General features: G+C 44.9%; 1 protein-coding gene and 1 long non-coding RNA gene across 2 annotated transcripts in view; one reads left to right on the forward strand and one right to left on the reverse strand.

The window, feature by feature from the left end:
* Positions 1–2,844: 2,844 nt before the first annotated feature.
* Positions 2,845–17,021, reverse strand: LOC141984769 (uncharacterized). The gene is made up of 4 exons (XR_012638801.1): positions 16,965–17,021; positions 11,875–11,962; positions 3,997–4,138; positions 2,845–2,909 (listed from the first exon to the last, which is right to left on the reverse strand). It is a non-coding gene; the product is annotated as an uncharacterized LOC141984769 (long non-coding RNA).
* Positions 16,164–17,711, forward strand: part of UFL1 (UFM1 specific ligase 1) — a 41,497-nt gene continuing 39,949 nt past the window's right edge. The window contains exons 1-2 of the mRNA XM_074948125.1: positions 16,164–16,299; positions 17,515–17,660. Of these exons, the coding sequence (XP_074804226.1) occupies positions 16,223–16,299; positions 17,515–17,660 (223 nt within the window). The 5' untranslated portion in view covers positions 16,164–16,222. The remainder of the gene's footprint in view (positions 16,300–17,514; positions 17,661–17,711) is intronic.

The following is a 17,711-nucleotide window of genomic DNA, read 5'->3' on the forward strand; positions in this document are numbered from 1 at the left end:
CCTCACTGTTATACCCCGGAAAATTAGATGAAAGTCATGGGGAAAATGGGATGGTGATCTGGTTCTTCTCCTGCTCCCTAGTGCAGGACAAATGCTTATGCGGTGGAGTAGGCAATCAGTGATATGCTGAATGGAATTTGGGCAGCATTTTCTAACAAGTCAAAGATGGCTGACCTCGAGGGTCTATGGCAATTTATTCAGCTCACACTGTGCAGATATAGTGAATGCCAATATTGCCACAGTATGCCCTTGGGTGGACCATCACTTCTGGTGCAGGAGAACCAGCACTGTGTGGGGAGATCACATAATTTTGGAAATCTGGCAGGGGGAGTTGTTAAAAAGGGCTATCCTAAACAAAGGAACATGTGGTTACCTCGATTTACATATAAGCAGTAAACAGAACCATCAAGCTACCAGGGGATGGAGGCAAACCTCACACAGACAAACAGGGGAAGAAAGGACATGGAGCTTCCTTCACCACCAGACTCCATATCACCTACCTCACAGTTTGAGGGTTATCCCTCAGAAGAATTCATTTCAAAGATTCAATGGACTATAAAAGAAAGTGGTATGATTGAAACTGATCCCCAGTATAGTTGAAACTGTTTAAGGTTCCGGGGGGTGGGGATTCTGTACAGGGTACTGGTGGACACTGTTATTGCTGGTATGTTCCCTCTTTCTTTGTTATTGTTCTTTGGTTTTGATTTTCAGCATGTTTAATAAAGCCAGTAAGATACTGATTTAACCCTGTGTCAATCTGCTGTCCTGAAAAATAATGCTTTTTAAGGCATATAACACATACACATACAGTTTTCCCATCCCTTCTGTGCATCTGTTAAGATATTTCTGAACTTTAGGGGAGAAACTCAAACATATTTGCACTATGATGGCACCAGATTTTTACAGACCATTCCATTACAGGAGGAAGGAAGCTTGCAGACCATTCAAGAATGAAAAACCATGTTCAGCTCATCATTAGGAAGGAGGACCAACACGTAGTTAAAGCATAACATTTATTAAAAGTATGAGGTAGAAGGTTTAATGGGAAGATTTTGAACTCAGAACAATATATTGTTACCAAAGTAACTGTTCACAATGGAGAGCACTGCCCACTGTTTAATAGCTTTGCACCCATCATCAGAACGGATGACTGATGAGAGACAATGGCTCTCTGTGACAACTGAGCGCATCTCCTCCAACGGGTTTTGGGAGCCAGTACATGGTGGTGTTCCAAGACTCCTGGAAGCTCGATGTTCTCATCCTGGTTGGTCAGTGGAGTTGTGACGCTGGCAGAGCAGGTGCCAGCTCATGCCAAGTCCCCTCGGTCTCACTGCACACTGGCAAATGCATAGCTGGAAAAACTTGAAGAAGACCTGGAAGAGCTCTTTTCAGAGTAGCAGCCGTGTTAGTCTGTATTCGCAAAAAGAAAAGGAGTACTTGTGGCACCTTAGAGACTCTGTGTGGCTTTAAAGCTTGCCTCTCTCACCAACAAATGTTGGTCCAATAGAATATATTATCTCACCCACCTTGTCTACCTGGAAACCAGTGTGGCTCGTCTGTGTGTTAGTATTGTTAAAATAGATATTGGAGTGAAAAGAATGAGTTTAGCATTTAGACTTTATGGAATGCTTGTAGGATGCTGCATATATTATTCTTATAATGTCTGTATCCCATGTTGCAAGGTAATATTTAAGAGTTTGCTCTCTAAGTACAAAAATGTTTGCTAAGACTGGAAACCCCCACAGTCAGGGGACAAGCATTACTAAGTGTGAAATACTAGTTTACCACAAGAGGTGTTATCTACTCCCCCAAAGAGGCCTGTAGACCCCAGACAAGCCATTGTGGAACATCAATGTACAAAAGATTTTAATTGCTTCCCCCATACCCCTGAAGAGGGTAAGTGCACAGAGCCCTCCTCCCATCACAGCCTGAATTCTGGGGGAAGGGAATAAAAATTCCTGTGAAGGAGAAATTGTATCCCTGTGCTGCTTGAACTCTAAAGGGTGATGATTTCTAAGCATAAGCAAGGGATCCCCAGTTGTTTAACTTGAGTTAGCCCTAATGGACATATAAATGGTACATATTATAGCAGCTACCACTATCTTTTGGAACCTAAAACTGTATCTCATTTGTGTGTGTATGTTTTAACCTTGTAAATAACTCTTTTATTTATTTTTTCTGGGTAATAAATCTTTAGTTAGTTTATTACAGGATTGGCTACAAGTGTTGTCTTTGATTTGAGACCTGGGGTACCATGGACCTGGGTTAAGTGACTGGTCCTTTGGGACTGGGAGTAATCTGAATATTGTTGTGATTTTTGGTTTAAGGGACCATTCAGCAAAAAGGCGAGCTTGCCTGGGTGGCAAGACAGACCAGAGTGCCCAAGGGGACTGTCTGTGACTCCATGTTAAGACTGTTAAGTGCTTGAGGAGTTCACACTTGATGCTTGGTTGGTGAAATCTAATGATAGAACACACAGCCAATTTGGGGTTTGTGCCCTGGTTTGTGGCAGTTTGAGTCACCCACATTCATGAGTCACTTCAGACATCTTGACAAGGGTCACTGCAACAGGATCCTCAAGATCAGCGGCACCCCAGGAGGCAGTGGCAGTCAGTGGGCTGGTTCTGGGCTTCAGCAGCAGCCAGCCACCAGTTCAATTAGCCTCTCTATTAGGAAATGCTCCCATTCTTTATGGTGTGTCTCCATGTCCATGAAATGGTTCATAAGTGTCTCCTTCTGTAGAGGATACCACTCCCATTCCCTAAGGAATTCAAATTGTGCCCAGTTTCTCCTGTCCATCCTTATGAGCATCTCCTCTAGGGTCCTTCTTTATCTACCTCTGCCCTCTCTGGGGGTCTGCTCCTCCTGTCCTCTTGGTGGCATGATTTCACTCTCAGGAGACATAGGTCCTACCAATTCAAAGAGAAGGAGAGCATTATATTTTGGACCTTTTTGCAGAAGCCAAGAAATCTCCACACAGAACATAACTGTTATACAAGGCCACAATTTTGATCCTTTTCAGCATTCCAGGAATGTAGCTGTCTTATTATCCTAGATTCTTAAACAAATTTTGTAGCCCATGAGAAAAGAGCAGAAGCTACTAAAGGTTTGAAGATTAGACCAGTGTCTTTAGCAATTTAAAATATTCATACTTTCTAATTGTTAGTGGAGAGCAGTAGATTAATTCTTGCCTGGGGCTTTGTTACAAGTTTATATTTTTTTCCCTTAAGGCTGGCCAAAATTTGGAGAACACTGCAGTTTTCAAAGTACCAGAGCGAAAAAAAAAAGTGGTATTCCAATCACGTGGAGGAGATGCCAAAGAGAAGTTTCTGCTAATGGTCACCCCTCTATATATTGCTGAATGGAGGGGTTTGGTCAGCTATGAAGGTAGACCAAGCAGATTTGCTCTGCTGGTGAACTTGAAGAACCAGCTGGAGTTTTTGCTGTGACAAAAATTTGCTGAAATATGCTTACAGGATTGGGAGGCAATTTGATTACTATTTTCTCAGCTTGCACACAGGAGATTTCATACAAAAGGAAATCTGAACCACCAACCACAACCACCCAGCTTTACCAGAAAATCCTGCCCCTGTGCCTGCCTAACAACAGAGAAATGAATAGGGAAAGAAACAGACACACTGTCACTTCAGTAGGTTTCCTGATGATTTGGCTCAGCACCACAAGCCCCTCGCCTCATGCAAGTGGAAACAGACTCTGCACCATTTTTATCCAACTGCCAGACTGGATCCTTCTCCCACCCCCACATCTCCTGGCTTGTGCAGCATGACTCTGTGCAGGGAGAGGGCAGACACCAGGGACAGACAGTGTAAAGACTTTGAAATCTTCCAAGGGAGAAAAGACTGCTATGACTAACTTTTCCTTAGACGACTGACCGTATATGTTCTGCAACCATGTTCTGGCACCTTCCCCATCAGAGACCTTCCTCCCCCAAACCCCTCCTCCACATGCTTCAAATGCTTCATGCATTCACGGAACCTGCTGAATGCCTTCTAGGTGTGTGAAATTTCCTGGTGCAAGTGGATGTTCTTGCTGTTCTGGCCAAACTCATGGAGGACAGTGTATTCAGTCCACACATTGATCAGCATCTGGGTATGCCTGGAGCTGGATCCCTTGTCACCTGTAAGAAATATAGCAGAAAGCTGTTCTGTTGCGGTCAGTGCTGCGCACTGTACAGGTGCACTTGGGGCAACGACCTAGCTCGTTTAACAGTCAGGAAGGAAGGGGTTCAGTGTATTGGGAAAAAGGGGGTGGAGGACTATTGTAACTCCAGGTACACAACCCTTAACCCCCAATCCAACTGCAAACTGGCACAGGTATGGGGCCATGCCACAGCTGGCTGTACTTACAAAACCATCTCAGATGTGCTAGCTTACGCTCCCTCCTCCCCTTGAGACGTGTTTCAGGGGTTTAAGTGTGGACAATAGGGAGGCTACGGCACAAGTCCACGCATGGGCATGCGTACAGTTGCGATTGTAGATGTACCCTAAGGGTATGTCTACACTGCAATTCAAAACCTGTGGCTGGCCTGTGCCAGCTGACTCAGGCTGATGGGGCTCCGACTGTGGGGCTATTTTACTGCAACTCTGGGACCCTCCCATCTCGCAAGGCCCTAGAGCCTGGGCTCCAGCCGGAGCTTGGAAGTCTAACTGCAATAAAAGAGCCGTGCAGCAGGACCCCACGACCCCTAGTCAACTGCAGTGTAGACATACCCTACGTGACTTGCCCAAGGCCACATAGGAAGTCTGGGGCACTGTAGGGGCAATCCTCTAATGAAAGGTACAAATGCAATGTATTATTGTTAATTAGCAGTTTTATGGATGTGAGATGCATGCTGGAAATGACATGGAAAGGTTACAGCTGCAGCCAAAGGGAGTCAGATTTCTCCCAGGGGGTTAAGAGGGTGTGTCCACCTCAGCAGCAGCAACACCATCCACAGGAAGAGTGAAATCTGTTCCCCACCACACATCCAGCTCTGCTGGATGGTGCAGAAAAAAAGGCCATAAACCTGCCACCCCTGCCCTACCACCTTCAGACAGCTAGCATACAGGGGTATTGGCAGGGAGCAGAGCCTTCATCAAGGAGATTTTGACAGCCCTTGACCAGGAGTGCAAGGTGAAGGGAAAATGTCTTGTCATGTTCCATTCCCTCTTGCAAACCCATAAAAGGTTAGGTCAGAATCTGGCCCTGCATATATATTGCAACAAATATTGGTAGGATTGCCAGGTTTCCGGTTTTTGACTGGAACACCCAGTCGAAAAGAGACCCTGGTGGCTCTGGTCAGCACTGCTGACTGGGCCATTAAAAGTCCAGTTGGCGACACAGGCAGGCTCCCTATCTGGCTCCATATGACTCGTGGGAATCTGCCGGCATCGCCCTCTGGCTCCTAGGCAGAGGGATGGCCACGGGGCTCTGTGCACTACCCCCACCCCCAGTACCAGCTCAGCAGCTCCAATTGGCCAGGAACCATGGCCAATGGAAGCTGAGGGGGTGGTGCCTGTAGGTGAGGGCAGTGCACAGAGCCACATGGTCATGCCTCCAACTAGCAGCTGGAGGGAGTTGGCACTGCTTCCCAGGAGCCACCTGAGGTAATCGCCACCCGGAGTCCACACCCCGAACCCTCTCCCATGTCCCAACCCCTTGCCCCAGCCCTGAGCCCCCTCCTGCACACTGAGCCCTTCATTTCTGGCCCCATCCCAGAGCCCACACCCCCAGCCCAGAGCCTGTACCATCTCCCACATGCCAACCCCCTGCCCCAGCTGAGAGCCCTTTCCTGCACCCCAACCCCTGCCCCAGCCTGGAGCCCCCTCCTGTACCCCAAACTCCACATCCCCAGCCCCACCCTAGAGCCTGCAGCCAGAGCCCTCACCTGCTCTCGCACCCTGCCCCAGCCCAGTGAAAATGAGCAAATGAGCAAGAGTAGGAGAGAGCAAGTGACAGAGGGAGGGGGGATGGAGTGAGGGGGGGCGTGGCCTCAGAAAAGAGGCAGGCAGGGGGTGGGGTAAGGGTGTTCAGTTTTCTGCAAATAGAAAGGTGGCAACTCTAAATATTGGGCCAATTCTTTGGCTGTTGTAAAATGGTGCAGCCCTACTGAAGTTAATAAAGCTACACCTGTTTATATAAGCCAAAGGTTGACCCAGGTTTCTTACATTGTCTTGTTTTAGATGCCTGAATAATCCATAATGTATGAATAATTGTTACATTTCATTTAGTATTTCTTCAGGTTCAGAGATTTGGGCAACAAATTGACTTGGATATTTCAGTTTTGAAAATTACACTTTACTAGTTATGAAGCAACAGAGAAACATATTATTAGGCCTTACAACACAATAAATAGAAAAAAATCATAAGAGTGTCTACTGTGAAGGAAGAGTGAGAGACATATTTGGAGAGAAATTGGCGTCCCTCTGTTGAAACTGGTGACTTGACTGTAAAATGTGTTCTAACATCACCGGTTTTAAATGTTACATTGGTATATAATATTGCATGGCTTGTCTTACTGCATATAAATGAAAACAAAATACATAAACAGATGCACAGAGGGATGTCATATACTAAACACAAATACTGGATTTAATTGGATGCATAACTGCAAAATATTGGAAGGCCATAAGCTATTTCATCTACTGCTCCATACTAGAGAAAGCAAAAAATGAACCACTGGCACCACAAGTAATGATTCTTGGAATTACATTGGAGGATTGAGCTAGCTCTTCTCTGGGCTTGTCTACACTTACTGGGGGATTGATAAGTGGAGATAGATGCATCAATGGTCGATTTAGTGAGTCTAGTGAAGACCCGCTAAATCAACCGCAGATCACACTCCCATCGACTCCTGTACTCCACCAGATCGAGAAGAGTAGGGGGAGTCGATGGGAGAGCATTTCCCATTGACATTGTGTAGTGTGGACCCCGCGGCAAGTAGACCTAAGCTATGATGATTTGAGTTATGCTATTAATATAACTCAAATTGCGTAGCTTAGATCGAATGTCCCCTTTAGTGTACTCAAGGCCTCAGTTGACAAATCTGATCCGCTTTCTAATCCCTTTTCAAGAGACTGGCATTACAATGCTATGGTAATCCCAAGTCCACTGCTGGTCTAAGACTATAAATGACATTTCAACTGTAACACAAATTTAAAATCAAAACCAATGAACTGAAACAGCATTTAAAAACCATTGGGGAAAAGTATTCTTAGAACATAAATGTCTGAATTACATTGTGTGTGTGTGTGTGTGTAACTCAACTTTAAATTATATAAAAAAGAGAACCACACTTCTGTGTCATCTTTACGAGCTGCATGTATTTCTATTATTTTTAGTTGCTACCCTAGTCCTTGCTTGGTGTTGGATTTTGTGACTTTTACTTCTGAACATACCATTTTAAATAGTTGAACTATTACCTTCCATAGTACAAATGTATGTTCATTTCAGCAACAGCACATAGATATTGTTTGTAATATTATCTGAATGCTTGTGTTTTGTGTGAACAAAGCCTTTATACATTTTTCAATGCTCTGTGTCACTGCAGCTAGTATCTAAGGGAAAGAAATATTTGATGTTTGCTGTAAAGTAATCAAAGTTGTATCTCACCATGGTGACATGTTATGCCACAAATGATAGACTGGTCTTGCTTCTTACATAAGTCAAATATTCAGTTGCATGGCACGGTGTGGGTAGTGTTGTATTTGTTTTGGTGGAACAAAGGGTTAAAGTGTTAACATGACCCAGTCACTGTCCAACATTAGACAGAGTTAAGCAAAGCTTGGGGTTCAATGTACAGAGAACACAGCCTGCTCAGTACCATGGCAAACACACCGTTAAAAATCTTTTAAACTTTTTAGTAAAGATACAGAAAAGAAGGAAAAACAGTAAAAGCATTTGAAATATAAAATGTTAAATAAGGCTTTAATTAGCTTAGGGAGTCTTTAAAAGAAAACAATTCTACTGTTTGGCGGCCTTTTAGATGATAATAACTGTCCCTTTGGGAAAGAGAGAAAAAGTTAGTTAAGAGAGGCTGGAGCTTCTTTTGTTGCTGTTCTTGTTAAAGACCAATCCTGTTGCCTAGAAGCCTGAACTAGACAAACATGCACAAAAGGGGAAAGCAAAGAACAGCAAAGATAAAAAATTCAACTTCTGTCTCTTGTGTTGACTTTCACTTGCAGCCTCACAGATGGGAAAAAATAATGAGACCTGGCAAACTTGTACCAGTGTTGGGCTGTTTAGGGCATTGCTTCTAATTGCTTCCTGGTCACAGGTAGGGTTGCCAACTTTCTAATTGCACAAAATTGAACACCTTGCCCCACCCCTGCCCAGAGGCCCCACCCCTTCTCTGAGGCCCTGCTCCCCACTCATTCCAGCCCCCCTCCCTCCATCACTCACTTTCCCCCAGCCTCACTCACTTTCACTGGGCTGGGGCAGGGGGCTGGGATGCAGGAGGGGGTGCAGACTCTGGGGTGGGGCCAGAAATGAGGGGTTCAGGGTGTGTAAGGGGACTCCGGGCTGGGGCAGGGGTTGGGGTGTGGGAGGGGGTGTGGGATGCAGGCTCCAGGAGGGAGTTTGGGTGCAGGAGGGAGTTCCAACCTGGGGCAGGGGGTTGGGGTGCAGGTGGGGGTGAAGGCTCTGGGAGGGAGTTAGGGTGCCGGAGCAGGTTCCGACCTGGGATAGGGAGTTCGAGGTGTGGGCTCTGCCTGGGCAGTGCTTACCTCAGGCGGTTCCCAGTTGGCAGTGCAGTGGGGCTAAGGCAGGGTTCTGCCTGCCCTGGCTCCGCGCTGTTCCTGGAAGCAGCCAGCATGTCTAGCTCCAGGCGGAGGCACCGTCAGGCAGCTCTGCGTGGTGGGACACTGCCCATGCCCACAGGCGCCACCCCCTCCCATTGTCCCCAACCAATGAGAGCTGTGGAGGCGGCTCTCGGGGTGGGGGCAGCGCGCAGAGCTTCCCTGATCGCCCCTGCCCCTAGGGGTTGATGAGACATGCTGGCCACTTCTGGGAGCTGTGCAGAGCCAGGGCAGGTAGGGAGCCTGCCTTACCCAACCAGACTTTTAATGGCTCGGTTAGTGGTGCTGACTAGAGCCGCCAGGGTCCCTTTTGACCAGGCATCCTGGTCAGTGTAGGTGGAGGTAGTGATATCATCTATACCTCTTTCTGGCCTGCTGTGGTCAGGACATCTCTCAGGATCAAAATAATGAAGACCTAACTTTGTTACAGTAGATCCCAGGGTGCCAGGAGATGATGAAGGTTGTAGCCATGATGGTAAAGCTTGCTGCAGCAGTTGTTGGCAGAGAGCTGTTGCTTCTTCTTGATTTTCTCTCAGTCTTTTCTTTTAAGACCCCAAAAGAGAGTGATGGGTGGAATAGCCCATCCCCTCATTATTTTGTTTATCGGTTAGGTCTAATTTTCAACACACCAATTTGGGTTAATTGATTTCAGGTCCCACACTTCTCTTGCTTACGAGGCAAGCTCTTAACACAGTCTTTGAGTTACATCAGTTGGCCTTTTGGGGGGACTAACTCAATCTTTGTCTTCCTTTTGCACCTTTTCCCGTCACCATTTGTTGTAAGTTATTGTAACATTTTATGAACTTTCACTCACTTTTTACAATTAAGCTCACAATTAGAGTAAATTTGTAGGACCAATTATTACAACAGTAGCTAATCTTTGATTCTGTTCAATTTGTCGTACTAATATGTCAGTTCATTTGACTTAAAACTGAATAAGAGGCTGAAAATGTTCAAAAATATGTCTCTCCTCCCCTCACATATTTTGCGTGATATTCAAAGATTGGGTGAAACAAATGATTATAGTAAACCCCAGGTAGTATATTTCATAGTCTTCCTGAAGGAAGATCAAAGAGGCTTAATTCAACATACAGTGTGGGAGTTTATTCATTAAAATGCTTCAATATATTCAGTTTTCCAATTCAAATGGAGAAAAACATCATTCGCAAACAGGATAGAATTTGGTCTTCAATATTTTGAGATAGAAAAGAATAAATAATCCCTATTAGATGTAGCTACAAAATAAATTAATTGTTTAAAATAGTCATAGAGATATAAATAGGGTTATACTTTCAATTATAGGTGTCTAAATTGCATACATAAACCATGTATTTGTGCACAAATCAGACAACTGCGCATGGAATTAGCATTTTACCCGGTACAATGTACAAATACAATTTCACATTTGTATGTGCTGTTGCAGGGATTGTACAATCATTAAAGCTTTGACCTAGAAAGGCATCATTATTAGAAAAGCCACATTCCCTGCTAAGGAAGGACTGAATCTGTTGTTGTTGTTTTTTTTTTCTATCCACTGATAGGTAGGAAATCTGACTAATTAATTGCAGGTTTGCTGTTTAGTAACCAAGGAAGTTGTGTTGAAAAGGCTGCCCGAGGTTGAACTAAGTGCTGTCTCATTAGCATTCAGCACAGCTGCTAGCTCATGAACGAAAGAGAAAAGCCAGAACATAAGAGGAGAAAAGTACAGTGAAAAGGAAAACATATTATTTATAATTTTGCCTTGATGAAGAACAGTGATGAAGAAAGGGACTGCATCTATTCATGACACACTCAGCCAGTGTAGTATGGTTGCATTAGGTGGAAGTATTAATGCATGTTCCATATCCCAATTAATATTTTTAAAAGCCTACTCAGAGCACACGTGAACACCATTTGTAGCATGCTCTGTATGCACAATCAGTACTGCCATCCTTTACATATAACGTTGACATTACTGATAAAATTTTTCCTTATCATCCTATGGACTTTTTCTTGCTAATGAATTAATCATCCATTTTACGACGTACAGTGGATATGTCAAGTCACACACAAACATTTCAGCTTATATTTCCTAGCTGTTCAACAGCCAAAATGTTACACACTAATATTAATAACTCTTGTTCGTAACAGGTTCAATGCTTGGGTCAAGCTACTTCCTTACCCTCCATATAACCGTAAGTAACTATTGTTACTTCTCATTTCTTGACAAATGAATGGCAGGATGGGTTGAAATTAGTTGAGCATAAGTGGTTTTGTGTTTGTTAGCTTTTGTGCATAAATTATTTTAGTAGCACCCACATTATGCTAGACACTGTCCATATACACACAGTCTGTCCTGAAGAGGTCTTTCCCCCTTCTTCATTCTTCCGAAAGCTCACACTCTTGATCTTGTTTTCTAACAGTTTGCTCAGTGGAGAATGAGACATTGGGACATTCTTGTTGGATCATAAATTATCTCAAACAGCCCCTATGGTTTGTTTGCATCACTATACTGCATCATTTTAATTATTTTTATGTAGTCCTTTTCAGTAATAAGAACATGAAAAAAGGGAACTACGCTGAGGAATATAAAAGCACAGCTAAAGTGTGTGTGAATGCAGCAAACAGAAGGGAAAGTGGAAGAATGCAAACACACCTGATTTTGGATAGCTTCTGCATGGGTGTGGAAGGAAGAAGTAGCTTCCTGCTATGTAAGGTTGGCCAGAATTATAGTGAATGTTCCCCTGTAAATCCAAGGACGCCTCCTAGTTGTCAAAGTATGGAAAATAGGGGTCATGATCCTGCCCCTCTTTCTATCCAACCCAGCACAGCTGGCCAACCATGAAGAGATGTGTACACTGCATCCCTTTAAGGAACACCACAATGGACAATTTTGGGTGTAGCATTAGTCTATCCCTGACTATTAGACTAGCTGTATTGTAATTAGTGCAGCAAGTGTTTTAGCTCTTTACAAGATGTGATTGTTCAATAGACTTATTATTGGCTATTAATTGTATAATTTCTTTTTCAGGTTGGCAGCCAGCAGTTGCACTGTGCAGTTCTTCAGGGATTGTTCCTATGATAAATAATGCCTCAGTACCTCAGAGCAGCAGCAGCAGCAGCAGCAAAAGTGATGACATGTTCCTTTAACTCATGCTTAGTTGATGAACTAGAAGAACTTTCAACTCCTATAAGAATGGAATTTAGAGTAGTCACTATGAATTTTTCTGGGTATTATAATACGAAACTTTCAAATGTATTTCATGTCACACGTATAGTATTGATTCATTTTGACAGCACTAATATCCCCCATCATTTGTTTTCATTGTTCATAATAAAGATGGGGATTTGATGCTCCCAAAGTGAATCAATAGGATACTGTTTGTGGATCATATAACACATTACAAACTTGCATTCATCATGAAATATGACCATCAATCCATATTACAATATTAATAGAAAGAACTTTGAATCAATTACTTCCATTAAACCCATATAAATCTTTGTTTTGAGTGTACATTGCCTGAAACAATTGAATAAGGCAAATTTTGTGACATTCATGACTCTGGAATCAGTAAAGCTCAGAATAATAGAGAGAAATGAAATGTGTACCCAATAAACATTATTTATATCCTGTGTACCTACTGTATATGTCTCAGTTTCCAAGCAGCCTCCAATAATATCAGAGTTCAATTCACTGTGGTTCTACTGTGTATATATGAGATAATTAAAGAAATTGTTTACTACTTTTTCTTAACCACAAATAATTTTACTTGATTTGAATAACACCTTGACTTGTATAGCAGAAATACCTATGTTTATATAAATAACATTTAAATGTAGAAACTGTCAGGGGACAAACTGTGTATACACAGAGTTGTTGTAGGCATGTTTATCCCAGGATATTAGAAAGACAAGGTAGGTGACGTAATATCTTTTATTGGACCAATTTCTGTTGGTGAGACAGAGACACTTTCGAGCTTACACAGAGTTCTTCTTCAGGTCTGGGGAACCTACTCAGCATGTCAGCTACATTTAAGGCATGCACACACATATACAAAAAGAGAAAGACATTTCTTGTTTAAAAAAAACTATCTTTGAGTGGCAAAGAGTCCTGTGGCACCTTATAGACTAACAGACGTATGGAGCATAAGCTTTTGTGGGTGAATACTCACTTCGTCGGATGCATGTAGTGGAAATTTCCAGAGGCAGGTATAAATATGCAAGCAAGAATCAGGCTAGGGATAACCAGGTTAGTTCAATCAGGGAGGATGAGGCCCTCTTCTAGTAGTTGAGGTGTGAACACCAAGGGAGGAGAAACTGCTTTTGTAGTTGGCGAGCCATTCACAGTCTTTGTTTAATCCTGAGCTGATGGTGTCAAATTTGCAAATGAACTGAAGCTCAGCAGTTTCTCTTTGAAGTCTGGTCCTGAAGTTTTTTTGCTGCAGGACGGCTACCTTTAAATCTGCTATTGTGTGTCCAGGGAGGTTGAAGTGTTCTCCTACAGGTTTTTGTATATTGCCATTCCTAATATCTGATTTGTGTCCATTTATCCTTTTACGTAGGGACTGTCCAGTTTGGCCGATGTACATAGCAGAGGGGCATTGCTGGCACATGATGGCGTATAGTACATTGGTGGACGTGCGATGAATGAACCGGTGATGGTGTAGTGATCGGGTTAGGTCCTGTGATGGTGTCGCTGGTGTAGATATGTGGGCTGAGTAGGCATTGAGGTTTGTTGCATGGATTGGTTCCTGAGTTAGAGTTACTATGGTACGGTGTGTAGTTGCTGGTGAGAATATGCTTCAGGTTGGCAGGTTGTCTGTGGGCGAGGACTGGCCTGCCTCCCAAAGCCTGTGAAAGTGAGGGATTGTTGTCCAGGATGGGTTGTAGATCACTGATGATGCACTGGAGAGGTTTTAGCTGAGGACTGCATGTGATGGCCAGTGGAGTTCTGTTGGTTTCTTTCTTAGGCTTGTCTTGCAGCAGGAGGCTTCTGGGTACATGTCTGGCTCTGTTGATCTGTTTCCTTATTTCCTCATGTGGGTATTGTAGTTTTGAGAATGCTTGGTGAAGATCTTGTAAGTGTTGGTCTCTGTCTGAGGGGTTGGAGCAAATGCGGTTGTACCTCAGCACTTGGCTGTAGACAATGGATCGTGTGGAGTGTCTGGGATGGAAGCTGGAGGCATGAAGGTAGGCATAGCGGTCGGTGGGTTTTTGATATAGGGTGGTATTAACGTGACCATCACGGTGTGTAGGATTCATAAAGGTTTATGCGCTTGGCAACATTCAGGGCACACCCGGAGTGTTGTGTAGGAGTAGTGCACACACTGCTCCATCCAAGGGCATCAACCTTGGAATCTCGCCAAGATGACATGAACCATGGGAAGCCTCTCAGGACTGGGCTCAAGGCCCGAGAGCAAGGAATGCGGTAGATAGAAATTGGTAAATAAGAATGTTAAACAAAGCCAGTGTATTCCTTTTATCTGTTGGAGAATGTAATGCGCGGGGGGAGAGAGAGAATAAAGGAGAAGGTGGAAAAGCTGACAGGCAGAAGCCCGTTAGCAGAGACCAGCCTGCTTGCTTGCTAAAAGCTGTGTTCTGTCTTGTCATTGAACCGCCACAACGGTGCAAATAAGTGATGGTCATGTTAACACCACCCTATACCAAAAACCCAGATCAGCCACACCATCACTGGTTCGTTCACCTGCACGTCCACCAATGTAATATAAGCCATCATGTGCCAGCAATGCCCCTCTGCTATGTACATTGGCCAAACTGGACAGTCCCTATGTAAATGGACACAAATCAGATATTAGGAATGGCAATATACAAAAACCTGTAGGAGAACACTTCAACCTCCCTGGACACACAATAGCAGATTTAAAGGTAGCCGTCCTGCAGCAAAAAAACTTCAGGACCAGACTTCAAAGAGAAACTGCTGAGCTTCAGTTCATTTGCAAATTTGACACCATCAGCTCAGGATTAAACAAAGACTGTGAATGGCTCGCCAACTACAAAAGCAGTTTCTCCTCCCTTGGTGTTCACACCTCAACTGCTAGAAGAGGGCCTCATCCTCCCTGATTGAACTAACCTGGTTATCCCTAGCCTGATTCTTGCTTGCATATTTATACCTGCCTCTGGAAATTTCCACTACATGCATCCGACGAAGTGGGTATTCACCCACAAAAGCTTATGCTCCAATACGTCTGTTAGTCTATAAGGTGCCACAGGACTCTTTGCCGCTTTTACAGATCCAGACTAACACGGCTACCCCTCTGATGCTATCTTTGAGTGCTGACTCAACTGTACAATCTGGTATTTAGGAATTTTTTTTAAGTACTTATAAATCTCGATTATGTATGTTTATTTGCTTGCCCTGTCCCTCTCCTTATTTCCTCATTGCTTGGCATTTCTTCTTCTGCCTTTCCAAGACAGGGCTTCTTTGCACAGGGAAATTGACCAGCAGAGCTACAGGGACACAAGCTATACTGGAGCAAGTCATTTTCCCATACCTGAAGAAGTGTTCTGTGTAGTTCAAAAGCTTGCCTCTCTCACCAACAGAAGTTGGGCCAATAAATGATATTGCTTCACCCATCTTGTCTCTCTAATATCCTGGGACCAACAGGGCCACAGCACCACTGCATACTTTTATTCCAGATACAAGGGGCAGTTCTGCTCGTCAATTTCTCAATGCAAACACACAGCCCAGTCCCACATCACCATGCTCTGAAGGGAGAGTACTCTTCCTACTGAGCCCAGACTGCTGCTCTCTGCGCTCAAGCCGAAGAAGCGAGCAAATCCCAATCACTCAACCTAAGCCAAGGCTTTTCTAGACTAGGGGTAAATGTGGTTTCTTTAAATGGGCTAGGGTAAGGTTTGTCTACACTTGAAAGGTCATTCGGATTAAGGTGGGGTGTGAATTTAGCTATTCCTGGATGACTCCAGTTTAATTCCATCCTGCACCTGAGAAACCTTCCCCACCAAGTGGCATTTCCTTGCCACCGTCACGTTCCTATGACAAGTGTCACCCGTGGTGGATGGTCGCCAGCCTGCAGGTACCGACGGGACGTGGCAGGTCGGGGGCTGGCAGCCGGGAGGAGGCTCCCACCTGGGGCCATGACTTGCCCCAGGCAGGCTGGATAGGAGCCGGCCCTAGGCTGAGGGCAGGAGGGTTTAGTGGGGATGGGTATTTAAGAAGGCTCCTGTCCCGTTTCAGGCCCACGCGGGATCGAAGCCCTGCAAGTCCAGGGCTGGGTGGGCGCAGGGGAGCCCGTCTCCCACTCGGGGTCGGGAAGGGGAGCCGCTTTTCCTGCGCAACTGCTTCTCCTCTCTAGGGGGCGCTGTGGGGAGGCGAAGGCGATCGTTGACGCGCCGCAGCGGTCTGTCCCTGCTCCCGGCCCGTAGCCCGGCGGCTAGGCTGACGTGTGGCGGCGGCGGAGGTAGCGATGGCGGCCGCCTGGGAGGAGATCCGGAGACTGGCTGCCGACTTCCAGCGGGCGCAGTTCGCTGAGGCAGCGCAGAGGTGACGGGACTGGGGTGCCTGCCCCCCCCCCCGGCCGGGCAACCGAGAGGAGGCGCCCGGCCACGCCCCCCCCCCCACCGGACTCGGCCCGGAGGCGGCGGCCCGCGGAACCCCCGAGCGCTGGGAGGGGGCTGGGCAGCGCCGGGCACTGCGTGTTGGACAGTTGTGGGGAGGTCCGGTGTCCAGGGCTCTGTGGGGCGCGGCGGCGGGGGATGCAGCACTCCGCCCGGTGGGGTGGGGGCGGCTTGTAGCGCCCTGCCCTGGGGGCGGTGAAGTGTCCAGCACGCCGCGGCCCGGATCCTAACAAGGTTGCTGTAGCTGAAAGTGGAGTAGAAAATACTTTTTCCTTTCCCTGATTTCAGAGTAGCAGCCATGTTAGTCTGTAGCCGCAAAAAGAACAGGAGGACTTGTGGCACCTTAGAGACTAACATTTATTTGAGCATGAGCTTTCCTGAGCTGTAGCTCAAATAAATTTGTTAGTCTCTAAGGTGCCACAAGTCCTCCTGTTCTTTTTCCTTTCTCTGTGGCCAGTGGGCCCTGCGCAGTCACTGCAGAGTCAGGGGTTCTTTGGGCCTGGCACCTCGGAGGGGAGAAAACCCATTTTTGAAATAGGAAAGCAGTGATTGTAAAACTACAGAAATGGGCAAGTGAAAATGTTAACTCACATTTTAAAGTTGATGGGGTTTCAAACTGACAGCGCCCCTCTGAGTTCCTGTGTCCTATTTATCCACATCAGCAGATCAGCTAAATATTTAATCTTTTAGTAGTGCTTTGTCTTTATTTGTCTTGACAAACCATTTTACTTTGTATAAGGGGGGCAATCATTTACTCGTTCAACTAATTTTAAAAATCAAGTTCCAAAGTAACAAACTACACTCATAGGGCCTCATCCTGAAAAGCTGACAAAGAGTTTAACTTTGCTGATGTGAGTGGTCTCATTGAAACATTGACTATTCATGAGAGCAAGAAAAGTAACTTGATACTACTCACATGAATAAAGTTTAATCTTTTGTAGGAACGTATGCAGGTACTAAGACCATGTTTTTAAAATGAAAAGAGAATTAGGATTTTGTATGGAATTGACATTGAAAGTTGTGTGCAGAGAACAGCAAAATAATATTTCAGATTGTAAAACTTGAAAAGCTTCAGTTATTTATCCTAAAATTAGCAAATTCTCATTTTAAATGACCTTGTTACTCTTTATAATGTCCACAGGCTGTCTGAACGTAACTGCATAGAGATTGTTGCTAAACTGATTGCTGAAAAGCAGCTGGACGTAGTGCATACGCTTGATGGAAAGGAGTATATCACTCCAGCACAGATTAGCAGAGAAATACAGGATGAGCTTCATGTTTGTGGTGGTAAGAGTTACATTTGTTTTTCTTCACTTCAAGTAAATTAATAGCAAGATC

This window comes from Natator depressus, chromosome 3 (assembly GCF_965152275.1).
Source record: "Natator depressus isolate rNatDep1 chromosome 3, rNatDep2.hap1, whole genome shotgun sequence".
Taxonomy (NCBI): Eukaryota; Metazoa; Chordata; order Testudines; family Cheloniidae; genus Natator; species Natator depressus.